General features: G+C 43.6%; 1 protein-coding gene and 2 long non-coding RNA genes across 5 annotated transcripts in view; 1 reads left to right on the top strand and 2 right to left on the bottom strand.

The window, feature by feature from the left end:
* Positions 1-1,914: 1,914 nt before the first annotated feature.
* Positions 1,915-17,622, top strand: LOC143435095 (uncharacterized). Of its 2 annotated transcripts, none has more exons than XR_013105086.1 (3): positions 1,915-2,168; positions 11,320-11,515; positions 11,737-17,622. It is a non-coding gene; the product is annotated as an uncharacterized LOC143435095 (long non-coding RNA). The 2 variants fall into 2 exon arrangements; XR_013105085.1 differs by having other exon boundaries at positions 1,915-2,172.
* LOC143435096 (uncharacterized) lies at positions 10,285-12,669 on the bottom strand. Its single transcript, XR_013105087.1, has 2 exons — positions 12,539-12,669; positions 10,285-11,247 (listed from the first exon to the last, which is right to left on the bottom strand). It is a non-coding gene; the product is annotated as an uncharacterized LOC143435096 (long non-coding RNA).
* Positions 17,623-21,381: 3,759 nt separating the features above from the next.
* The window catches only part of Nln (neurolysin), a 92,326-nt gene continuing 86,624 nt past the window's right edge, over positions 21,382-27,083 (bottom strand). For both annotated transcript variants that reach the window (XM_034523464.2, XM_034523465.2), the window contains one exon: positions 21,382-23,355. In XM_034523464.2, the coding sequence (XP_034379355.1) occupies positions 23,221-23,355 (135 nt within the window). In that variant the 3' untranslated portion in view covers positions 21,382-23,220. The remainder of the gene's footprint in view (positions 23,356-27,083) is intronic.

The raw sequence follows: 27,083 nt of genomic DNA, 5'->3' as shown, positions 1-27,083 counted from the left end.
GGAGCAAGAGCAGGGATTAGTTAGAATTCAAATGTCTGCTTCATCTGTCTCAAAAAGCCAGTTCAGTCATGTAGTAAGATGTGGAAAGCCTTGGGGACATTATGCTAAGTGAAATAAGCTAAGCATACAAGGACAAACACAGCATGACTCTACCTTCATGAGGCACCTGAGCTGTCAAGTCATTGAAACAGACAGTAGAACGGTTGCTGGCAGCGACCAGAGGAAGGAAGAAATGAGGACCTGGAAGATGGGTAGACAGTTTCCCTGATAGATGGGTAGACAGTTTCAATTTTGCAGACATAAAATTCTCACAACAATGTGAACATAAGTAACACTACCACACTGTACATTTAGCATTGGCAGGAGGAAAATATTCTTTCCAGGAAGTTAACTTCATTACTCCTAAGGTTTATTGGAGAATGTGGCATTGTCTGTGGACAATTGTTGAGTACTATTACTGCACACGCACCCTGAATTAAGATAAACCTTTGCAAACTTCAGCTCACTCTGTAGGGCAGGGTTTACTCTGGCAAGCTTATCACAAGGTAAAACCTAAAAGACAGCCTGCTCTGAAGGAAGGACCGAGTCACACAGCACTGTGGCCATCTTCTCCACCCCACCACCCCGTTAGTCAGGAAGTGCTCTTTACCCTGGGAGAGAAAGAAGGAAGGAGATTTCACCCTTCAGAGAATATGAGCTGAGGCAATCAGCTTTTGCTTCTAACAACATTTTAACTGGAAAACGATGGAAAGGGAAAGAGAGAGAGGGGGACAGGATAGGAAGAGGACGTGGGAACAAAAGAAAGAGAAGAGATGGAGAAGAGAAAAACGGAAGGGGAGAGGAAGGGAGTGGAGAGGAGGGGAGGGACTTTGGAATACAGACTAGGAAGCCCGTGTGTTTGTGTTGTTATGACAAGATTTGGAGTGGTCTTTTTTCCTCCCACAGCAAAACAAGTATTATTATGTTCTTTTGCCAGCATTCAAAGTACCACATTTATAGTAATATGATGTACTCAATTTGTTAAGTGGCTAAAAAGAGAGAAAATAAAGAGGATTATTAATATACAGTTCACAGTTCGTATTTATAGTTATCTCATTTTCTGGCTTTGGCGTGTAGGGTTCGCTAATATCAGCAATGTAAGGGAACTGCTTTGAAACGCTTTTAATTGGTACTGATGCCAAAACAAGAGAAAATTCCCATAACAAAACATAGATCTACTTTACAGGTTTTATTTGGAAAAAAAAAACAACAAAAAAAAAACAACAAAACTCTATGCCCTCTGCCGCACAGACTTTTAGGACAGGCAGAAAGAGGCTAGCTACATTTAACTAAGTACAACATCTTTCAAACACATAATTCAATACTGTAATTCAGTACTGGGGCCTCCTGTCTTTCCAATATTTCTATGGAATGCAGGGCACATTTCATTTTGTGAAGTTGTCAAAGAAGGGAAAAAGCAGCATATTTGGCTAAATTATGTGCTTTAAACTATGTGGCCGAGGAGTGACATAGCTGAACTGAACTTCCTTCTGCTTTGTGCTTTTCAAAAGGAATGGCTTTAATTGTATAATTTTCTTCCCCTTCATCTAAGTTTTGGTAAAATATTATATTAGAATACTGAAGTTATCCACAATCAAATTCTAAGGAAAACCTTACAACTACCATGAAGTACAGCTCCTTTGCTGTAAGTGTTGTTTCTGAGTTTTCGAGGCCCTGCCATGCTGCTTGACTGGCCCGAAGCCTGGGCCTCTTGGTTCTTCTGCTCAGTCTCCTGAGTATCTGGGAAGTCATGCTCATCACACATCCAGCTAATGATTGCTCAACTTAAGAAAAAAGATATAACTCTGTTATGCTTGCAGACAGGCGCCTGGCTTAACTATCCTCTGAGAGGCTCTACTCAACAGAGGACTGAAACAAACGCAGATACAGACAAACAGTGGACAGAGATCAAGGACACTTATGAAAGAGCTGGGGAGAGGACTGAAGGCCCTGAAGGGAAAGGGAACCTCTTAGGAAGACCAACAGAGTCAACTAAGCTGGAACCCTGGGAACTCTCAGAGACTGAGCCAACCGGCCAAAGAACATACATGGACTGGAAGGAAAACCCCACCCAGCACATATATAGCAGACATTCAGCTTAGTCTCCATGGCTGACTTCTCTGGCTTCGGTAGGTGAGTATGCGTCTAATCTGGCAGAGACTTGATGAGCCAGAGTAGAGGGAATAGGTGTGGGGGAGCTTCTACAGTGGAGGGGGGCTACCCTCTCTCAGAGGAAAAGGGGAGGGGGGATGACGGAGGGACTCTGAGTGAGGGACTGGGGGCGGGGAGGCGCATTTGGGATGTAAATAAATAAATAAATAGATCTATAAATAAAAGCAACAGACAAAAGATTAAATATAAAATGGAGCTGAGAACATGTTCCTCTGCTTCAAATAGTCAATGTTGAGTAGGCTGCAGTGCAACATGGGGCAGCTACAAAATAATACAATCTACCTCTGTACAAAAGAAGCCAAACATTTTTGCAACCAAATGTGTACACACACACACACACACACACACACACACACACACACATCCATATATCCTCTATTAGCCCAAGGCACACTTAGCTTGAATAATTTCTACATTTCAAAGATACTTTGTCTTTAAGGAATTAATCCACTTAGGATATTACTTCCTAGAACTTGTACTAAAAAAAAAAATGAAGAAGCCCTATCTATCATGTTTGCTTTGAGGGGAAAGTGGTGTGCTTGAGATAAAACATTACAGTGACCAAAATACCCTCCCATCTGTCAACGTTACAGTCCTCTCATTTAGCTTCATGTCATGTACTTTGGGAGGACTCAGAGGAGAAAAGCAGACGAGAACTTGTTTTTTTACCACTGTAGAAAGCATGACAATTTGGCAAGTGTATGGGGCAATGGGCACCATCATACATGGCACAAGCACAAATTGGTTTAGCCTTTCTAAAAAGTAATTTGGCAATATACAGGCTATCAAAAATTTAAATATGCCTATCCTTCATCCCAGGAGTTCAGCTTCTGGAAAATTATCTCCATGAATGAATCAGACAAACATCAAAGATACATATAAAGGACCACCCAGCTGTCTGGTGGTCCAGGGCATACAGGGTATACAGGGCAGCTCAGGTGTATATTATGGTTTCTCTGTTCAGTGGAAGTTTCCATTTTTAAGAACAATAGTGCATTTCATATTATTTGTTAAGAGAAGGTTACAGAAGAACATCTATAGTCTGGGCTAGACTGGACCATGGCTCAGTGATAGAGTGCCTGCCTAGTATGCAAAGACCATAGGTTCCATTCTCAGCACTGGACAGGGAAAGAAAGCAGTGTAGGTGGTGTGGTTATAATTACTGTTTATATGCATAGAAAGAGGCATGTAAGGGTATGTAAGATTCCCCTGCTCAGTGTTTACGTAGGTGCTCAGGACGTAACTCTAGGCTTCACCCTTGCCCAGTACTCGCTTTCCTGACTGTCACTCCAGCCACGGGCAGCTTGTTTGATCGTAAGGTGAAGGCTGTTGTACGCTGCCTGAGCTTCTCGAGCAACTTAACAATGAGAATTTCTCATGTTCCAGAGGCTGGAAGGTCAAAGATCAAAGTAGCAGGCAGCTGGCTCCTGGTACGGCCTTACCCCTGGCTTGCTCATGGATTTTCCTGTGTTCTCACGTGGAAGACAGGGAATTCTGGAGACCTGCTGCTTCTTACACAGGCACCAGCCCTATGACCTCAGGAACACTGAAGAATCTGTCTCCATTGGGAGTTAGGATTGTATCATATGGATTTGGGGCAGATTTAAAAAAAAAAAAGAAACAGCTTATAAGATACATTTTCTAGAATGAAAAAAACTAAGATAACCCAACTTAAACACTTGTTTTCCAGAGAAAAGTTTTATAAATCATATATAGTCATGTATTACAAGGTATATGTGTTGGGATATTCTACTGTTGTACAAATATCATAGCATGTGCTTTCATACAGGTAGATGCTATGCTATCACAAGGCAGTGCAATTTTATTTAAAGAGTGTTGTATATAAAGCCCATTGTTTTGGGACTGTGGTTATATCTGATAAGGGGCTCTATCTAGACTCTAACTCCTACAATTCAGCAATAGGAACAATTAACCCAATTAAAAGTGGGCAGTGGAATTTAACAGAAGCTTCTTTAATGAAAATATACACATGGTTAATAAATACATTAAACCCGCTCAGCACCACCAAGTGTTAGAGAGATTCCAATCAAACCCGTGGTGGGGAAACCTAGGAGCTGAGAGCATGCCTCAGTTGGTAATGTGCTTTGCCTAACTTGTGCAAAACCTGGGGTTTGATAACCAGCACTGTAAAAATAACATTAATTGAGTAAAGAGAAAAATGACAAATACTGACAGAGATATGGAGAAACTGGAACTCCTGTGTGTGGCTGAGGAGAAAGGTGAAAAGGGACATCTCCTGCAGAAAATGTCATACAGTTCCTCAAAAAGACATATGTGACCTGCAATGGTTAATTTTATTTGTCTTGTTGGAGGAAGTGTGTCACTGGAGGTGAACTTTGAGGTTTTTAAAAGCCCATTCCAAGCCCAGAGTCTTTCTCTTCCTGATGCCCTCAGATCTGAATATAGAACTCTCAGCTACCATTTCTGCTTGTCTTTTGTCATGTTCCCTACCACGATGGCCATGGACTCACCCGCTGAAAGTCTTAGCAAGCCCCAATGAAATACTTTCTTATGTAAGTTGCCTCGGTCATGGTGTCTCTTCACAGCAATAAAAAGCAGCTAAGACACTGACTGGCCCATGAGCTTCTGGCTGATTCTCCTATCCCTGCTACCCCTCTCACTATAGGAGTGCTGAGATTACAAATGAAAGCTACCACATCCCACTATCCTGTGTGGGACTGAACTCAGGTCAACAAGGTTTTGAAGCAAATGCTTTTACCCACTGAGCCATATCCCTGGCCCTATCCCTAACATGGAGGAGGAGGAGGGGAAGAGGGGGAGAAGGTTTTGTGGTAGAGCATTTAACAGGCATGTTAAAAACCCTTGGATTCAAACTCTAGCACCTGACGTGGGAGGAAGGTTATCCATCTGAAAGGACATTATTCATCCTTCAAAAGAAAAGACATGTTGATACATGCTATACATAGATGAGCCTTGAGGATGTTATCCGAAGGGAAGTAAGAAAAAGGACAAGTACTGTGTGATCCCACTGATAGGAGAAGTTGAACCAGTCACATGCACAGTGATGGGATGGAGAATGGTAGTTACCAGGGGCTGAGGGAAAGAGGATGGCCAACTGTATGTTGGAATAATTGTATAGCATGCAAAAGGCTTACTGAGATCACTGATAGGTCATTATACATTTCCAGGTAGTCCACAGTTACTCAGTGTATGAATGCATTTAATGACTGAACTATGAACTGCAAGGCAGATAAATGACAAGTTTTATGTTATGCATTATCATTTAATTTTTTAGATTTGTTTTACGTATATTAATGTATCCATACCATGTGTGTACCTGATGCCCAAGGCTGTTGGAAGAGGGCTTCAGATCCCCTGGAATGCAGGTTACAGATAGTTGTGAACAACCGTATCGGTGCTTGGGAATCAGACCCAGACTTTCTGAAACAGCAACAGATGCTGAGCCATCTCTCCAGTCCCATATGTTATTTTATCTCAATTTATTTGTGTTTGTTTTGGAGACAGGATCTCACTATGTAATCCTGGATGGCTTTGAACTCACTATGTAAATCTAGCTGACCTGGAACTCACAGAGATCCCACTGACCTCTGCTTCCTGGGTGCTGGAATTAAAGGTGTGGACCATCATTCACTGCTCTTATCTCAGTTAAAAATTCATTTTTTACCTAAAGGTTCATTTCTATTATTACTATGAAAAATCTAACTTTTTTTTTTTTTGGAAAAACTATAGACTTTAGAAAGCAGAAGACATATTTATCTAGTTATAAGCTGTTACTCAAGGTTTAGCCTACATTCAAAGGTATTAGTGACATTAATCCAAACTCATCGGAACTAGTTCTAATTCCTAATTTCTGTCAATCCAATGATGTTTATTTATATGTGACCCTCATTTCTCCAGATGGTACCAGATCCCTGATAGACTTAGCAAAATGGTGGGATAATGTTTGCTCCAGACACATTAGCTCTTTCAGCACCATGGAACATCCTCTCTCCTTACAGACACAGCTTCGGAAGCTCTCAGAAGTGGTCTGGGTCCAGTGAACCTTCCATCACTACCTCTGTGACCCTAGTCTGTGCCATTCCTTTGTGTAAGTTCAACAGCCTTGGGTAATGGCCTCAAAAGAATGTGCAGCCTTCTCTTCTCAGGAATGGCAGCAGTTTTCTGTTCTCCTGACAGGAATGCTTGCTTCTTAGTCCCCAAGTCTTTTTTATGCTTACAGTGACCGCAGTGGAACCCAGGTGGAGAGTCAGTGTTCAGGCGGGACTTGGTAGATATGAAGTGGTATTGGCATCAGAGAGAGCCATGCCACATTTATGCCTGGCCTGGCACTAAGGGGTGAGACACGCCTTGGCCTCTGCTGGGCCAGATACAGGCAATTTAGCAGCCGCATGGATCTCCGTGTTAGAACCTCTGCCAAACTCAAAGCATGGAGATATACAGTCTTCATTCTTCAAAGTTTCCTTCCCACCACCAAAGAAAAATAGGACACAAATGGCCTTCCATTTCTTTTTCACAGTCTCATCTTGCTCAGTTACAGTCACTGTTAGTTAGTGGTGTGGCATTGCATACCTGTAAGTCCAGCACCAGGGAGTCCAAGGCTTGAGAATTTGAGACCAGCCTCTCTCAACAAACATATAACTGTGTGTCTGTTAAACATGCTCCCTTCCTCACTGATGTATCAGAATTTTAGAGACTTTTGCATAATCTTCAATAACCAGGACAGACAGAATAATAAATAATCACACAGCCAATGCTAGACAAGCAAGTAGTCACAAGGTTATTTCTGAAAATATTCAGAACCATGAGGTTGTGCAAGTCTCTCTCTCTCTCTCTCTCTCTCTCTCTCTCTCACACACACACACACACACACACACACACACACACACACACACACGGAAAGCCTTTTGGCTTAGAAAGACCTTGTTCTCCTTGGCTGAGACATGACAACTGGAACAGTTTAAGCCACGATGGGGAAGCATAGCACCCTGCTAGGGGCTGTATGGAGCCAGGGAGCTGGGGAAGGTCTAGGATGTGTTCAAGGTTGGGCAGCAACATGAATTATAATTGTGTGTGTGTGTGTGTGTGTGTGTGTATGTGTGTGTGTGTGAGAGAGAGAGAGACAGACAGAGACACACAGAGACAAAAAGAGAGAGACAGAGAGAGTGTGTGCTGTGGTGGGGAGTAGGGAGGCATGCACATGCCACAGTGCACATGTGGAGACCAAAGGCCAACTTGTGGTGTGAGCCCTCTCCTTCTACCTTTACATGGGTTCTGTGAATTGACCTCAGGCTGGCAGGTTTGTATGATGTGTTTAACCCACTGAGCTAGCCCACTGAACTAGCTTGCCACACCTCACTCATCATCCCAGTCCAAGATAATTTTACTTTAATTACAGAAATGTTAAGGTCTGGGTTTCCAGTGAAGCAGGCCTGGAACAGAACTAGAAAATCCAGCTGGTACTCACCACTCAAGACTCAATCTGGAGAGGATTCTCAGAGCTTACTTAGGGCAGGGATTGCACAAGGGTGGGATACGCTGGATACAGAGATCCATACAGAGCTCATACCATCACGGGCTGGGAGAAGGAAAAGATGCTCTCACTTCATTATCATTTAGGGATCAGCCCTGCAGATGCCACAAACACATTTAGAGTGTGAATATTTGGGAATGAAATTTCCCCAGAGATTGTCATCTGAAAATTAGTAGGTGTAGAAACACATATCTGTTCCACACCTCTGCTTGCTATTCAAAACACACACACACACACACACACACACACACACACACACACACGCGCGCACGCGCGTAGAAATCATTTGTGCAAATCTAGGGTCTAAGAAGGTAAGTTGAAACCTGTATACTGGTCCATCAGGAAGGACAGGCAAAAGCTGACATGAAGTCCACAGGCAGAATTTCTTCATATTTAGGGAAGCCTCAATTCTGCTCTGAAGACCTTTCAGCTCTCAGGGTCTGGTTCCCTCAGGCCACAGGACAATCTCCGTTCTTAACATCTGTCCAATGCATATGTTCACTATACCTTGAATATGCAGCAAAATCTGGATTAGTGTGAGAGTGACTGCCTGGGGACTAGATAACCTGCCCGAGTTGACAAATGAAATCAAGCGTCCTATCAGTTAGGTGCCACTGACTGCCGGATATGTATCTAAGCCTGAGAGCTAATGACTCCCGTAGAAAACTGAGTATTTACTTGTATCACACCAAACTTGCAGGAAGGAGATAGATGCTTGCCAGTCACGTGCATCATCTCACATTTCTAAGATCTTGAACACAAGAAAGACCTAGCCAGAAATGCTTTGCCTGTCTTAGAGACATGTGAATCTAAAAATAGATCCAGAGATGAAGGAAGGCAGTACACCCCATAAAAAGATCATAAAAAGGGAACCAGATTCACCTGAGTTCCAACTATAGTTTTGTTACTTTGTAAATGTTGGGACCAGAATTTAGTACAATTGTTCATTTAAAAAAAATCCTTTCAGTTGGTTATAATTTGCACTCAATGTAACATGCTCATTCAAACATGCCCAGGAGTTTTAGTAACTTCTAGATCCACGCTATCATTGACGTAACAGACATCGAACATGTTCCTTCTGTCTCTGCTGCATGACCTTTCCTGAGGAGTCTATTTCCATTCACTCAAGATAAAAAGGACCATGACAGATACCAGGTCACCCGAGTTTAACGTAATGAGCTGCTGAGTTTGTCAGGGTTACTTACAGGATCATGGGCAACCCATGATCAACCAACGTTGAACAGCTATGCTCACAGAGTCTCCTCTTCCAAGCAACTGGACTTCTGAGGCTTCTTCTCACTCCATGTGAGATTGTGTTAGCAGGTCTGATCTCACGGTGTCCTCGTGTAGATAATCAGAGCTGCCCTAATTCAAGATGGCCACAGCCTCATGTGACTCATTCCTACTCAGATCTCTGTCTTTGCTAGCTCAAGTCAACAACAAACTACCCGTCTCTGTCACTGTATATAAGTTCATTGATTTTTAATATAGGTGGAGTAAATATTTCCTGAGTGCTTTGGGTGCTGAGATAAAGTAGTGAACACAACAGAGGAAGATGCTGTTATTTGGCAGAAATGGGAATTTAAAAATATATAAAAATGAAGTACATGGTACCAGCATCTGATAGATGCTATATTAAAAGAGAGGGAAGTGATTAGAGAGTTAGGGGTAGAGTCTGTTCTGAGTGAGATATCTGTTCCACACCGTGTGTCTGTGGCCTGTCAGCGGCTCTGGATACATGCTGGTATACATGGATACATTGCCTGGAGGTGACTCTGGATACATGGGCTTTTGTCTGCAAAGACAAAAGAAGGAGTGAAACTGAATGCTAAATACTAGGACCTGGGGAACTGAGTCAAGAGTCTAGGCCAACACCTGAGGCTAAACTAGGGTCTGAGGCCAAAGATGGACCTCTGTTGAAGCTGCACAGAGATGCAAGAACTGGAAAGGGGCTCAGAGTCACCCCGTAGCCCCACAGCCGAAATGACGCACCTCTATGATCTTTACACTGGGACTCAGTTAGTTTAGCTTTTTTTTAGGCTAAGATGCTTGCTTTGGCTTTTAAAGGAGTATCCAAGAAATATCCTTTAATAAATTATTCTGGAAGTATTTATGAATAGGTTTTGCATGATCGATGTTCAGAAGTGGTTTTATTTTAAAGTGTTTCAAATAATAACAAAGTCCAAAAGAAATATTTAACATTATTCTGTATTTACATTACTTTGAATTACTCATCATCATCCTCGTCATTGTCATCATCATAATCTGTGGGGGGGGAAGGGGGAGAGGGAGGGGGGAAGGGGGAGGGAGAGAGAGAGAGAGAGAGAGAGAGAGAGAGAGAGAGAGAGAGAGAGAGAGAGCTCATGCCACAGTGCCATGTGGAGGAAGTCAGGGGACAACTTACTTTCAGGAACTGGTTCTCTTCTTCTACCATGGGCTGGGGGCAGGGGGATCAAACTCAGGTCATTGGAATTGAGCAGCAAGCACTTTCCTGACTGACCAATCTTCGTGCCCACATACTAGGTTTTTTTTAAACACACACACACACACACACACACACACACACACACACACCCCGTAAAACTGTAGCTGTAGCTGTGGCTTTCTGGGTATCGTGCCTGATCCTGTTTCCTTTTTTTTTTTTCACTCAAGGAAACCACACACTGTTGAATTCAGTGTCTGTTTTTATGTTGATATTTTTATATTACTACATACAGACCCAGAAATGATGTGCGGCACTGTTTTGAACACGTGCATGCATTTAATGTTGGATAAGGGATAATCTTAAAAATTGTGCCTGCAGTGGCACTTTCTGGGCAATGTTGTTTCTCAGTTGTACCAGTTTTTGTATATTAAAATGCAGCTTTGGTGTATCTGTCCCATGTACACATAGCCCTTTGTGATAAGCCCAGGACATTCTCTGTGTTCTACAGATGGCTACTATAAACACATTAGCAGGCGGTCACTGTTGTGGAGTAGAATCATTAAGTGAACTCATCTTTCGTGTTGACAGACAGGCTACCCGTCGATGCAGAAGGACGTTGACTTATTTCCTCTTCTTTTCCTCCCATGCGTCTGAAACGCTCCATGTTGGTGAACACATTTAATTACAGTGTATTGACAAGTATCTGTCTTTTCTCTACTGTAGAAGATCACAGATGCTATTATATACCTCTTCATTGGGGTATTCCTTAAGTTAGATTATCTTGTCTTTCGAAATATACGTTACACATAAGGAACAAGAAAAAATAAAGACAAATACATAGAATATCAGTCCTTCTTTCTAAATTGGAGAGACAAGCAAGCATCACCCTGTTATTCCTTCCTCACTTGGGAACCATCTAAGGTGATCAGAATGTTTGCATTTTGTATGAAGGATGGAATAGATTCCCTCTTTTCACTGGAGAAACCCCAAGAACAGAAGAGTTAAAAGAATAGCAGAGACGTACAGTGAGAGTAATTAGCACTTGGCAACCTGTCCAGCAGAGTCCTTGAACTTGCTCCTGGAATACAGAGATAACAATATTGAATGACATCACTTTTGCATCTCAAAGCACCCCTCTATTTTTATACAGTGTCTACCTCTGAGACTCACCAGCACTTGGATGCGCTTATAGCAAGCTCCCCAAAGACTTTCCCCCATTTGGGGGAACAGGCTGTGCCACTAAATCAGAACTTACACCCCAACGACTGAGGGAATGGAAAGATAATTAGCAAGCATGAGACGTATTTCCACTTTGGTTGAGGACAAAGGGAACATTTAATCCTATGGTGAGAGAGAGGGAGCTGGGGAGGGAGGGGGAGGGGGGAGAGGGAAGGAGGGAGAGGGAGGGAGAGGGAGGGGGAAGGGGGGAGGGAGGGGGAAGGAGAGGGGGGACAGGGAGGGGCAGGGAGGGAAGGGGAGGGGAGGAGGGAGAGGAAGGGGGTGCTGAGATGGGAATCCAGGTTGGATAGAAGAATAAGCTTGTCAGCTTCCTCATTTCTCTTTGCAGTGTCTCAGCGTCAACAGAAATCCTCACAACAGCAGTGTATCTTTTCTGCTCTATGTGGCAGACACAAGAGACTACCACAAAGGGTGGAGGTAGAGAGTGAGCTTTGGGGTCACAAGGAAATATCCAAGGTAAGAATCATGCCAGATGCAATCATTTCCAAGATCGAGGACAGAAGCCTTTGATTTGGGAGACCTTTTTATACTGGTTGTGAGTTTCCAGGGGCCCGAGCCACCAGAGAAGCAGTCAGTTTGGAAATACTGTGAACTGTCGTCAAGCCCGCTGAACAGTCCCTTCCCCTTCTCCCTCGAGGGCTAATTTTGGTAAAGCGACATGGAAACCTGAGAGCACACGCATTACCCACAGAGGTAAGGGCAGTCTCCTGAGGTCTCCCCTCCCTCTGCCTGTTTTGTTGCAGCTGAGATTCACTATGTAGCTCAGGCTGCCCTGGAAACTGAATCTGCTTCTGCTAACTGAACTCCAGGATTATGGGCACGTGCCACCAGACCTAGACTACGAGCTCTCTTTTCAGTCACACCTGTGATTGTATGTGGGTAAGAAGTTCTGACAGTTCTCTACAAACAGACAGACATCTTCTTACAGTGCTTTTGAAAATTAAGACTTCTGCTGGGTGGTGGTGGTGTACACCTTTAATCCCAGCACTCAGGAGGCAGAAGCGGGAGGATTTCTGAGTTAAAGGCCAGCTTTGTCTACAGAGCAAGTTGCAGGACAGCCAGGGCTACACAGAGAAACCCTGTCCCGCCCACCGCCAAAAGGAAGAAAAAGAAAAAAAATTAAAACTTACTTTACTTTGGACGGAGACCCCTTCTCCTTCATCTTCCTCTTCTTTTTCTTCTTCTCCAAGACAAGGTCTCGCCTGCAGCCCTGCCTCGCCTAGAACTAACTTCTGTAGGCCAGGCTGGCAGGATCCTTTCCTCTGATCATTCATTAGTGCTCTTCTTGAAGTCCTGCCGTTGCCCCAGTTCACAGCCACTTGCCTGCAAGGGCTCACCCTTCAGCCTCGACCAACCAACCGCATTGCCTCTTTAAGGTCCAGAGAACCTCAGCTTCCTTCAGTGGCTCCCCAGAACTACAGCTGCCAGATCACTGACCCTAACCTTTGAGAACCGGTGTCTTTAGTGCAAGAGAAACACTTGTCTTAGCGTCATGACTTCATTCCTGTTACCTCAGTGGAATGCAGCAGGCGTGCTGACATTTTGCTCACTGGTATCAGAGAAACGCTGTGTTGCTGGTCTAATGTGCCCCAGCTGAGTTCTGACGTCACCGAGAAACCTATGAGGTAGACAGAAGTGGCTATGTCTTTTTAGGTTTTAATACAAGTTACACACACTTATAAAACAAGATGGCTTTCCTGGCTTCTCCCCACCATATTTTAAGTAGAACTTCAGTAGCTACAGAAAGGGAGCACTTTGGCTTTTTCTAAAACAGGTTCTTATTTTACTTAAAACTAGCTGTGGGAGGGGCTGGCTGGAGGGGTGGCTCAGCAGTTAAGAACATGGACTGCTCTTCCAGATGACCCACGGTTCAGTTCCCAGCACCCACATGGCAGTTTATAATCTTCTACAACTCCAAGATCTGACACCCTCACATGGGCAGACAAACATGTAGGCAAAACACCAATACACATAAAATACAAATAAATCAGTTAAAAAAAAAACCTAACCGAGGGAGTCCAGGTTCCAGATCGCCTTTTCTCCTGGGAAGTCTGTCTCTGTGCTTTGCTCTCTGTGTGTGCATGTGCTTCTGCTTTCAATAAAACTTGGCTGTAGAAAAATAAAATAAAGCCAAACATCTAGTTGGGGGCTGTAGAGATGACTCACTGAATAAGGGCACTTGCTGCCAAGGCTGACGACCTGAGCTCGATGCCCAGATCCCATGTGGTAGAAGGAGAGAACAGGCTTCCACATGTTCTCTGACCTCTACACATGCACAAAAATGCACATCACAAGTAAACATGTAAGTCTAAGGTTGGTGAGGACAGTTGTCGAGGCGGGTGATCACAGCACTTGGGAGGCTGACTCAGCAGGGGCACTAAAGGTCCCATGGCACCCAGGCTACAAAGTGAAACCCTTTCAAAATATAAACAGATGGGGCATGTAGGTCAGTGGTAGAAGTCCTGTGTAGGACAGGCAAGGCCCAGTGTAACACGCAAACAAAAAGCCCAAACAAAGCACAATTGTTTTCATCTCCAGCGCACAGGCAAGTGCTCTGCCACTGAGCCACATCCCCAGTCTCGGCACAAACATGTTGAAAAGGAGTGTAGTGATATGTAGGAGGAGCTAAGTGGGAAGGAGTACTGAGAGGAAGAGATAGAACAAGGAGAGAAGATGAAGGAGAGGAGAAGCTAGGTGATGAGAGAGAGAAAGAGAGAGGGGACATGGAGGCAGATGTTCACATGTCTCCACCAGTCAAAGATAGTTTTTATATCTAGGTTGGGTATTGGGTTACGCTTCTGATTGAGCATTACCAAACTTATAAATCCTTTGATTAACATTTTTAAAAAATCGTATAAAAGCAAAAAGGAAAGGGGGGGCATGGGACAGGGGTGTTCTAGGGAGGGGAAATGTGGAAAGGGGATGGCATCTTAAATGTAAATAAAATATAAAATAAAAAAAATAAATAGAAAACAACAACAACAACAACAACAACAACAACAACAACAAAAAAAAAAAAAAAAAAAAAAAAAGGAGTGTAAGCCTCTCTTTTGCCTGAAGGCATCAGGACACTGATTGCTATTTAGAACTGGGAACTGGGGTGTTGTGTAAAAAAGCACCACCCCATCCCCATTCCCCACTTAAGAAGCACCTAGCTGTGTTATGCAGTGTCACCAACAACATCTCCTGCCCCAGACTTCTGCTGTGTCCACGCAGATTATCCCAAGCCATCCATTTGGGGGTGGGGGGTGGGGGGGAGACTCTGGAGAGGAAGGAAGAGAACAGAAGAGGTGGGGAGGAGTTGTCTTGTGGCTGCATTGTCTTGTGGCTGCTTAGATCAGAGCGCATAGCTTATCTACTAAGTGGTGATGTGACTGCTGTAGGCAGCCGACTGCGAACTCTGAAAGTGGAACTTCATTTCCTTTAGAAAGACACTGTCAGGCTGCTTCTGTTCTCCCCCAAACTAAGGTGGGTTTAGAAAGGACATTGCAAAGTTGGTCACCTGTGATGGTTTGTATATGCTCAGTCCAGGGAGTGGGCTGAGAATTAGAAGGTATGGCCCTGTTGGAGTATGTGTGTCACTGTGGGTATAGGTTATAAGACTCTCATCCTAGCTGCCTAGAAGCCAGTATTCTGCTAGCAGCCTTTAGATGAGGATGTAGAACTCTCAGGTCTTCCTGCATCATGCCTGTCTGGATGCTGCCATGCTCCCACTTTGATGACAATGGACTGAACCTCTGAACCTGTAAGCCAGCCCCAATGAAATGTTGTCCTTATAAGAGTTGTCTTGGTCATGGTGTCCGTTCAAAACAGTAAAACCCTAAGACATCACCTCAAATGACCTCAGAAAAATGTCAGCAATCAGGGACTCTGTTGGGACATGTTCCGAGAATGGAGTTGTGTGAAGAGAATTCTGAGTGTTTGTGAGAAACACCAAGAAAACGAGAGTCTTGTGAACTCAGTTTCTTCAAAACACAGAATTGTTCTTGAAATGTATTTTCGTGCTCTTTCCAGGTGTAGCAGATAGGAGTGAGTTTACTTCAGATTCTTCATTAAATCCGGCCATTGTCGTTTATATGCCTTTATGGAAAAACATGTTTTGCCACTCGAGTGGCTTGCTTGCCATGTGCGGCTTGTCTTTGTGACTGCACACCCTCCTCATGTGACTCCTCTTAACCCTCAGAATATAAATTCTCTGAGGTTCTGATGAAAGTTGGCTATTGCATGATACTTTAGGCCCCCTCATTCTTAGGCTCCATCCTCTCAGGTTTGAAGGCCTCCAGAGCAGTGCCAAGAGTCTAAAAGGAAAGGTATAGTAGGTGCAGTTGTGAGCAATCCTTTCACGCCACCTGATCCCAGTTGGAGACTCACTAGCTAACTGGGACACTAACTGAAGAACGCAGAAGCAGACAGTGTGGCTGAAGATTTTCTGGTGGAAGCCAAAGCTGAGTGGGCCATGTGCACGCTGAGAACAGTGATCACAGTGTGCATCACAAGGCCGACTTGTCTGGAACACAAATGTTTAAGACTACAGAAGGGCGTCTGACTGGGGACAAGGATGACAACATGCATCTTTTGCTTTTTTCCACTTTGTCATGGACACAAAGGCGCTGATATCGGCATTGTTCTGGGATGAAGTCTGACATTCCTTCTTGGACCTACAGAGAGAACGTTCCTGCCTCCAACCACTCCTACCACTGTCTGAAAGGAGTGGTCTGTTCTTGTCACCCAACAGAAGAAGAAAGCAATCTAAGGGCTATCACACTGGATGGGGCTGCTATTTGCTAACCATCACTTTTCCTTATTTATTTTTACTTTCTCAGTGTTAAACAACTGTAATGAATACTGCCAGGACATATGGCTCCTATTTGACAATATCTGCCAATATTTGAAACATAACTATCCTGTGAGCCAGGATTACATTCCTTAGAATTAATCGAGCAGATACACTGGCAGATGTGGAAAACAATGCTTCTCTGAAAATAACCTTGACAAGGTTCTATAAGATGCCCAAAGACTAGAAACAGGGTCAGTGGGGAAAAGAGTTCAGTGGGAACCCCCCCCCCCCACACACACATATATGGGATACTAGGCAACCATTGGTTAAAAAGATCTCTAATACTGAACACTGTTAATGAAAGATGTGGATAGGTACTGCCTTGGAGGGCAGGGCCAGGGGATATTCTTCTCTATGTCTAAAGCATCTCTGGACGGATGTAAAGATTACTGGTGATACATTCACTTTGGGGGAGAACTACACAGGTGAGAGACAAGGGCGGGAGGGAAACTCACTCTTTGCATTGACCCTTTAAACAATTTTAGTTGAGATGTATGTAAATCTTTTCCAATTGTGATGTATGTAAATCATTTTCAAGGTTTAAATTAATGCTTAAAGGAAATAACACATCTGAAAGACAAAACCAAGGCATTCCATGAAATTACAGTTTAAGGAAACAGAAGGAAATGGCCTATGCATTTAAGGTCTAGTCTTCATCATTGCCATGAACTGTGAAACTGTGAAGCTTCTGTAATTGGTCACTGACCCGCTTAATAAGGTTCTATTCACATAAAGAAAGTCACGGGTACCAGGCAATGAGGAGCTGAAGCACTGGAGTGCTTTTGCTTTGACTCTTACAGCAATGGAAATTCCTAACATTGATTGGAGGGAGGATTAAGGGATCATGACTAATTCTGAACAACCTCTAAACAACTGCTTGTCTTAACTGCCTCTTTGTGGCTTCAGTGGTTTTGGGGTATCTAATGCCCCCAAGGTCAGGGAAGACCCAGTATTGTCCCTCTGATTTATAACACTTTGATCACAAAATGTTTTCAGTGAACATTTGTGAGCCCTTTGTGCTCAGTCTAACCAGCATGGAAAACCATGAGCCATGAACCATGGAAAAGCTGGGAGGGGGAAGCAATCATTTTGTTAGAAAAGCTAGCAGTGGCAGATGGCATGGTAACCACTTAAAATTCTATGGCATAATGACACGACTGTGGAATAAACTAGGGTTAGGTGTGAAAAAAAAAACAGAGAAAGATGCTGAATATATATCTTTGTACTATAATTTATTTGAACGTGTTATAAACTTACTTGCCTTCTCTACCAGTGTGAGGAGTTAGGATTGCCATTTTCACTTTTCATCAGTTCTAGGGTCAGTGTGTACTGTATATTGTATAGTCTTTGGATTAAAAAACAGAAGTTCAAAACAAATTGTCTAAAATGGTAGTTTTATTTTTTTCTGTTTAGATCTTCCCACGCATGTAAATATTGTTCATAATTTCAGGGCAATCACAGGATATCTGCACCCTCTGCCTTATTCGTCAAGCAAATCAGATTCTAGATTAAGAAATTATGAGGTTTAGGAGTTGGGGATGTAGCTCAGTGATAGAACATTATTGGTCTTGCATAAGTGTGCTGGCTAGTTTTATGTCAACTTGACATAGGCTAGAGTCTTTTAAAATATGGGACCTTCAATTGAGAAAATGCTTTCATAACATCAAGCTGTCAGCAAGCCGGTCAGGCATTTTCTTAACAAGTGATGGATGGGGGAGGGCTCAGCCCATTGTGGGCGGGGCCACCCCTGGGCTCCATGGGGAGCAAGCCAGTAAGCAGCACTCCTCCATGGCCTCTGCATCAGCTCTTGCCTTTAGGTTCTGGCCCTGCTTGAGATCATATCCTAACTTCCTTTGATGATCAGTGATGTGGAAGTATAAGCCAAATATACCCTTCCCTCTTCAAGTTGCTTTTCATGGTGTTTTATCACAGCAATGGTAACCCTGACTAAGACGTGAAGCTCTAGGTTCAATCCCCAACATGAGAGAAAAATCCTACCTTTAGAACACACAAGCGCAGAGAGGAAGTCCTCTAGAACCATATTAAATTTTGTTTCCTTTGACAACTTTATGTACATATCTTGTCTTAGTTACCGTCTTATTGCTGTTCAGAGACACCAGGACCAAGGTGACTCTTATAAAGAAAAGTGTTTAATCAAGGACTTGCTCACAGTTTCAGAGGCTTAGTCCATTGTCATTATGGCAAGGAGCATGGAGGCACACAGGCAGACATGGTGCTGGAGAAGGAGCTGCCTGATCCGCAGGCAGCAGGGAAAGAGAACTGGGCCTGGCCGGGGCTTGTGAAACCTCACAGCCCACTCCCAGTGACAGAGTTCTCCAGTAAGTCCACACCTGCTCCGACAAGGCCACACCTCCCAATCCTTCTCAAACACTGCCACTCCCTGATGACTGAGCATTTAAATACGTGAGCCTTTGGAGGCCAGTCAGTCAAACCACCACACATATATTTGGTTATTTTCAACCTACTACCTTTTCTTACCCCCCCCCACTCCTGCTGAGCCCCCCCCATAAGGCCTTTCCTACCCCTTATCCCTTTTGACTGTTTTGTCTTTCTTTCAAATTTCTATTTGTTTCCTGTGAAAGCTTTCTTACATCTCCCGCATACCCCAGAAACTCAGTACCCCTAAAAAAGGAGTTTTCATGTAGCTGGTAGGCGCCTCTACCAGCTATAAAGTTATTTTTTATAATATAATCCATTAATTGGTGCTGTGGATTAAAGCAAGGACCTCAAGCATGCATACCACTGAACCCTATAGAGTAGGATTCACTTATACATCTCAGCTACTGTAAAAAATGCAAAAGGCAATTTAAGATTGAATGTCTAGCAATGGATACTTGCTAAGTCTTCACTGATAGCTGAGACGAGAGGGCTATGAGCAGAGAGGCGAGCCAGGATCACAGTGTGGACGGCTAGAGAAACAGGTGCAGTGTGCCATGAAACAGCTGTGTGTGGAGTCAGTACGGGGTGAGTAGAAACTCTGTAAGGAAACAAAAGAGGAACTTTTGTTCGTGTTGAAGAGCTTTCACCTCTATTTTGGCCATATGTTAAGTGTTAAGTCTCCTCTCCTCAATTCCAAACAACAGACTTTCTCATTGCTGTGAGCAAATACAGGAAAGTTCAAAGAAGGGGCTAAGAACTGGGGGTGGGGGTGGGGGGAATGATTTCACAAGACCCAGTCTAATGAGAAAGGGAGGGTATGAGACAGAGCCATTCACACTGTGGACATCAAGAAGCAGAGGCCTGCTCTTCCGGTTTCCTTCTTCCATCTTATTACATGTGGGTTCCAAGGCTATTGAACATAGGTCTTCCCTCTCTTAATCCATCCTGGAAAATTTTTTTGTAGACACAACTAGAGGTTACTTTAATCTACTAGGGGTTCTTTGAATTAATCAAGTTGACTATCAATGCTAACGATTATGTCACATTCCAGGGAAGACTGAGAAGCTCCAATAGAAGTTATGCAGGCTAACCACAGATGACTATGACACTAACTATAAATGGTCTGTCTGTAGCATGAGGGAAGCTACACCATGTCGATGCCTTTTCTATCTGTGTATGGTAAATGCACTCTGTGCACATTCATGTGCATTTGTGTGCCAGAGTACGTGTGGAGGTCAGAGATTGATATTGGTTATCTTCCTCTAATGTTGTGAGGCTGGTCCTCTTCACTGAACTGGAGCTCACCAATTTGTCTAGGCTGGCCATTGAGCTAGCCTATCTGCTGTCCCCCCAGCACTGGGATTAGCACAGTAGTAGTATTTTCCTGCCATAGTTAGCTTTTCTGTAGATGATGAAGTTCTGAACTCAGGTCTTCATGTTTGTCCAGTAGGTATTTTATCCAGTAACCCATAGCCCCAGTTCTTAGTGCCCTAAGATACAGAACATGAACCTCTCACCCAAGTTATGTTTCCCTGAACACCACAGAAAGAAACCGCAAAGCTTACCTGGGGAGGAGATTTCTGTAACACCCATGGAAGATACAGGTTCTTTGTGAACACTCACCAACAGTAGCAGAAAGTGTCTCAGTCAACAGTTAGGAGCTGTTCCTCATACTGAAGTCTTCTATTTTCTAGTTGTATCTTTAAGCTCCAACATCATTAGCCATGACATCAGCTCTCCCATATTATACAAGTATTTGAGACACTGAGAAGTCACTGGAGAATTCATTCTCTAGATGAATTTTCCTTTTGAGGGCTACTTTCAAAATCGTCACCATATTGTTGGTTTTCCCAAACACTTGTAACGCTAACACTAGCCTGTTGAAAATGTAGCTCCTAAGATGGATCATAGTATCCCATTCCTTGTGGGAACTAACCATATTGGGATTCAGAGGGACTTTCTATCTGAATACAAACCTCTTTCAGTTCCCTCTTCAAAGGCTTTGCGCTTCCCACGGGCCCCTCCCTACATGTGCTAAACAGTGAGCTGCTAATGAAATTTGGCCAGAAAATTGCCAAGACTTTTGTTTGCCAAGTACCACCATCCCAGTGAGGTTTTATCTCTACTCGACAATGGGAATAGATTGATTTTGCTTTGTCTTAGTAGAGGAATCTTTCCATTTTAATAACATGTTCATATACAACTATTCCAGCTGTTACATATGAGTTAATACTTTTTAGTGGAGTTTCTAGCTTTTAGCCAAAGGACTTGAAATCCCCACTCTTTATTCAATAACTAGGAGTCCACTTCGCCAAAGTTATCTAGTCCTCTCTCTCAACCACAAAGGGGTCATGTCAACAGAGACACCAAGTATCTGGATGGACTCGGTGAGCACTTTCTTTAAAGCTTTCTCAGGCATACAGCTTCTCTGATGACAAATGCTGCAGACATTGTCCCATGGGAAGAACACTTCAGAGCAGCCTCTGGGCATCTGAAACTAGCTGGTGGGAAAGCTTGAGAACAGAGGAAGAACACAGCTGAATAGCTGTACCAAACCTGTACCTTATGAGGAAATGGAACATGCAGGAATATTCAACCAAATAAAACCCAAGCAGAGTGTGGTGGCACCCACCTATAAACACAACACTGGGGCCAGTTGCGTGGCTAAGACACTGTGCCTTTGCTCTCTTGTAAATACAAGCTTTAACATTAAAATACAAAAGTAATATGAGCTCATTCTCGTGGACAATGATGTAACTTTATTGTGTGCAGTTTTTTACACACCAGCTAATAGCTTTCCAAACAAAGTAAGATTTATGACAAAGTTATTTTGAAGGTGAAACACCAGGCAATAATAGAAAAAGCTGAAGAGAGTTTTTCTTTTTTTGTCTGAAAGTAGAAAACAAAAATGGGGGCAGGGACAGATGTGAGAAGCTTCCAGAGGTTTCTACCACCACCATAAAAACAGCTGGGGAGAGCACAGTACTTGCCAGCATGGGTGAAGAAGACAGAGGTTTGATGCCCAGCATTGCAAAAATCAAATCAAACTACACAAAGGGCTTCCCTGCTCTGTACCAGCTCTTGGTACTCTATATAACTTTATTACACAACATAATATTTTATTTAACACAAAGTCCACTTGGTGTAAAGAACAGACAGACTCTAATTTTGTTGCCTGCCAGCAAAGTCATTCTTCAGGTATGTGTTGAGAAACAGCTCAACGCCGGTGGAAAGTGCACTCACGGCTCACTTACATCTCTCCCCTGTACCCTACTTGGCTTCCTTTTTGAGTCGACTCCCAGAGCTAAAATCATGCCGTGAGCTCACTGCTCTGCGGCTGAGCTGGAGACTCAGGTCCCAATGAAAGGGGTTGGAGATCTGGAGGTTCACTTAACAGTCGCCATATGAGACAGGCTGCTGGAGAGCCTCTTCCTACAGCTCAGTTGCCCACGGAACATTTGGGAGCAGTTGTTCTCAAACGCTCTCTCCAACCCACTCTCTTCTGGAGTTTTAAAAACTAAGTTCCAGTGAGTGTCATCTCTCCCCCTGGCACTTCAACACACTGTGTCTACAGGGTCTACCTGCCACTTTCAGGGAGGCAAGGTCAGAATCCTTGTTAGAAACATGGGAACCGAGCTGAATGAGGCAGCTCACACCTGTGACCCTAAGGCTTGGGAGGCTGAAGCAGGGGAATTACCATGAGTTCCAGGCTAATCTGGCTCCATGGTGAGATGATGCTTCAAACAAACAAAATTTTTAAAAAGTAAGCAAAGTAAACAGAAACAAATACGTAGCTAATAATAAAACGAACTAGAACCCACAAGATGGCCGAGTTCCTCTGCTTTTCTCACTGTGACTGCAACTCAAGATTGACATTTGAGCTTCTAGTGCAAGACACAAAACCAGTTTAGACCAGTTAAAACAAAATTAAGAATTATTATCTAAATAATAATATAATCAACTTTAGAAAGAAAAACATCCCAAATCTAAGCAGAGGACTGTAAGCAAGTGTGATACAGAGCTGAGACCCATGAGGTTGTTACACAGACAAACAGCGCCGAAGCACATTCTGCCGGCCTGGTACAAGCAGGCCAACTGTCGGGCAGCTGTGAGGCAGAGGTCAAGGTTGACGCAGGGCTCTGAGAAAATATTTACCAGAGAGAATGTGATGATTCATTTATCAGTCCAGAAATCTCAAGTATAAAACCTCAAGATATAAGAAGGATCAAATTATATCATGTATGTGATTCAATTTAAAATGTCTTAGCCGTCTTACATTATATTATCTGGATTATAACAGTAAAAAAATCAAATTACATTCATATGAAACTTTTATCAAAAGAAATCAAATCCGTTTTTATGAAACTTTATAGTACAATTATTTTTAGTGGGTCTTTTCTTAGGTCACAGTATTTATAATTCCATTTACATCTGTAAAAATTTTAAAATTAAAAAACAAAAGCAAATCAATAGAAATCTAAGTTTTCATTTGTAAAGCTCCCTTCAGTCTCCAGGCCGGCACCACATGTCGGTGTGGACTTGTCCTCCAGACACGGACAGCTCCGGGTCCCTGGTTTATGAAGCATCCAGGCCTCGGCTCATTAGGAATGCTTTTTGGTTTGGCTCACGTTGCAAGAAATTCTGGAGCATGTCCATGCCGTCCAGGGACCCCCCAGGCTTCAGGATTAGGTTTCTGTATTTCATTCCAACCTAATAAAAGAAAACATCATGCCTAATAACTCATGGGCACAGCAATCCTCCAGATCCCCAGACACAAGGGAGAGAGCTGAGGGTGAAGAACAGGGGGCTTCAGCTTTACTCGAGTCCAGACATTCTCTGAGGCTCACACTGCAGCTCGCTCCTTCCTTCCTGTAGTTAAGAGATTTGGAGCTTCAGCCGCACATCTTCCCTGTCAGATATTATTGTCTCCTGTCCTTAGATTCTCAGCTGTGAGCTGATAACATAGGCAGGCAGGGGCACCAAACAGCCAAACAGAATACAATTTGCTAATGCCATTAGCCCAGTTCCAGTGATTCAGAAGGGTTAACAGAGCAAGTGTTCCAGAAGCTGCATGTGCTTTGGAGCAGGAACACGGCTACTATCAAATGACTTCAGGTATTTTTATAAGGGGCTCACAAAAAAACAAAACAAAACAAAACAAACCCTCACAAAGAAACCTAAGCAACATTCTTATGGATGGTCAAGTGACAAACGTTTCTGAGGGGTCAGAAGTGGAATGACAGAAGTCTTTGGGGATGGAAGTCTGAAATTTTAAGACAAACCACAGTTCCTTTGTTTTTATTCACATAAACAGGAGAGCAGACATGCTGAAAGAGAACGGCTCTGCTGCCCAGCGTCACACAAGCACAGCTCCGGTCACCTCAGATCCTTCCACTGTCCTGGTACTGAAGTCAACAAGTCCTAATTCTAGATGCACATATAAAATAAATGGATACCGCTCACATTTGTATTTATTACATGATCTGACCAATAGGAATGACAATCTTTTTGGGTACAGGAAGAACTAGAGAACTGCCAGAGATTAAAGTAGTTTCAGTTTGGGCTGAAAACAAGATCCTGCTTGTTGCAACCATCAGAGACTTAACTGTTATGTAAAGTAAAACGTAAGTAAAATCCACTAAGTTAGACAGCAGCAAACCTATCTAATACCCTACAAGAGCCAGGAAATAAAACTTTGGGGGTCTTTGTCCATAAACAGGAATCGCTTGTTGTTACTGTTATTTTTGAGACAGGAATTATAAAGTGTAACTTTGTCTCTGATTCTTATGCTCTGCCTCAGCCTATCAAACAGTGAGATTACAAGTGTGTCCTATTATACCTGGCAATAATTAGTATCTTCCACAGATATTCCTTGTTTAAGCTTTGCATATTACATATACCATTGTTTGTTACAAAGCATGGTGGTGCATGCCTTTGATCCTGACAGAATCAGGCAGATTTCTGAGTTTGAGGCCAGCCTTGTCTTCATTGCAAGTTCCAGGCAGCCAAGGCTACATAGTGAAACTGCCTCAAAAAAAAAAAAAAGGCATTTTTATACCTCAAATATTACAGAAAAAGAACAAAATATTAAGACATCACCCAAGATGCAACATCTGGCAAACTTCTCTACCAACTGCTGTCCATTTAGTACGGGAGCTTCATGGGAAGGGAGGAGGCACAGGAAACTAGAGTAAGCACTGCCCTGAAGACATGGCTCAGGCTGGCTCTGGCTGCAGCCACGTCAGAGCAGGGCACTGTTTAGTCTCAGAACATGTGGCTCAGCACAGCTCAAAGTCTTCCTCTGCTTATGCCTCCAAACAAGCTGATTCAATTTCCTCAATTATAGAGCAATGTTCTTTTAATAGTTCCATTTCCCTTGCACTGAAGCTCTGAGAAGAGTTTAAGAGTCATTTTGGTAACAGGACCTAGCTTTTGTTAAGGAAAGAAAAGTACTTAAGTGAGTCTTAGTGTTTCAGAAGGCGCTGTACTCAGTGAGAAGCATGGTTGGTGACTCTGGCCACAGGTGGAGAGAATGCTGGCCTTTAGCCACTCAGTGGTGTTTACACAATAAAGAAACTTGAACTGTCAGAGAGACAGGGAGAGGAGCTCTAAGATCCTCTGGGAGACTGCAGTCAGATCCTATCAGCTCTCCTAGGAAGAAAAGTCAGTCAGTGGCCAGAGGGTTAGAATCCTCCAAGAGCTGCTGGAATCTTTTGGCACTGTGAAGGCCCTTTCTAACCCTGAGGGTTTCTAAGGCAGGTTTAGGCTATGGAGTCAGGCCCAGGCTTGAACTGTACATTAGCTACACAGTACTTGGCCTTGGTTTCCTTATCTGTAAAATGGGAATATGCTGTCAGCTGCTAGATGCATAGTGGGATTTGATAACTCCTACCCCCACACCCACACGCACTTACTGATCTATCTGTGTTGGGGGTGGGGGGAGAGGCGGATAACTGCATTCTTGCTTTGACATTTCCTGAAAATTACTTCTGTCTTCTAATAAAGCTAAAAGAAAACACAAGAGACTGCAGCTCCACTATCAGTGAGGAAGAACAGATAATTCAGGAAGAATATTAAGTAGGAGAGAGAAGGCCTTCATTTATGTAGGAGTACAAACCTTTGGAGGCAATATTTTAATAGCAAATGTAGTTACTCTGCAGGAGACTCATCACTTATCGGTTATGGAGACATGGGAAGGAGAGTGGACTGGCTCCCACCAGCTTTGTATCCTGGAGGCAGCTTACACGATAGCTTTCTCATGGCCTTTCAGCTCAGCCACTCCAGGAGCAGAGCCAGGCTTGTTTCCTTCCCATGTGGAGCAGAGTGAGTGCCCTGCCCAGGACAGGTGAGGCCATCTGGGCACCTGGCATAGTCCCCACCTGTCTGCACAGTGGACTTTGAGATGTTTCATGGCCCACAGTATCCTCCCTGTGGCACACCCCTTGTTTTCTCTGAGGGTGAGGTGATTTACGTAGGGGGAAACCAAGACCAAAAGCCTTTGAGGAAAACAAGCTGAGAGAGAGGAGGGCTGTGCTGGTGCTCATGAGAATGTGGAGAAGAAAGCAGGAGGAACCATTTGGTTTGAAGGTTTCCTGGAAATCTCATAGCAAGCTCCAACTAGTGAAGACAGAAAGGCAATGGAGTGGGGCAGGAGAGAAACAGCCCAGCAGTGGTGTGTTTCAGGGGCTAAGTCAGTGGAAGAAGTGAGGGACCAAGAGTAAGGTCCAAGATAGATATAACTTTAAGGTACAGGAGACACAAAGGTAAATAAAGCAATCTCTTTTATGAGAGCCTCCTGACCCAGAAAGGGAGATAAGAGATAGATACTTAGGCACTAGGTGTGGTGGTCCACACTGTGGTCCTAGTCTTGGGATGCTGATGTAGGGAGATGGAGAGTCGGAGGCTAATCCGGGCTATGTAGGAAGACCTGTCTCAAAACAAAACATAAGGTAGATGACTGAGGCTCTAGTGGAACCACAAAGAAGACTATTTAAAAAAAGAAATAAAAAAAGGAGAGAGAGAGAGAGAGAGAGAGAGAGAGAGAGAGAGAGAGATGCACTAGCCTTGTGGCATAGACATGTGATTCGTTATTTGGGAGGCTAAGGCAAGAGGCTCACACTTTAAGGCCTGCCTGGGCTACCAGGCTGCCAGGCTAGACTGGGCAACTTAGTGCAACCCAGTCTCAACCCTGTAGGTAAAGCCCTACAGCCCAGCGTGGAGTGCTTACACTTTGGAGGTCCTAGCCCCTCCAGAAGACAAACGAACAACCTCCTGCACTGGCTGGGATTTGAGACTTGCAAAGAAATCAGCTGATTGTGTGGCAGACCATGGCAATGGCAGCAATCGGAAGGTTTAGGCTAAAGAAGCGCACATTCAAAGCCATCCTGGGTGCACAGTCAGACTCTGCAGAGGGAAATAAAATCAACCCCATTCCTACT

The sequence above is a fragment of the Arvicanthis niloticus genome, chromosome 19 (genome assembly GCF_011762505.2).
Source record: "Arvicanthis niloticus isolate mArvNil1 chromosome 19, mArvNil1.pat.X, whole genome shotgun sequence".
Classification (NCBI taxonomy): Eukaryota; Metazoa; Chordata; class Mammalia; order Rodentia; family Muridae; genus Arvicanthis; species Arvicanthis niloticus.
The sequence above is the reverse complement of the archived record's forward strand: the minus strand, read 5'-3'. Positions and strand labels throughout refer to the sequence as shown.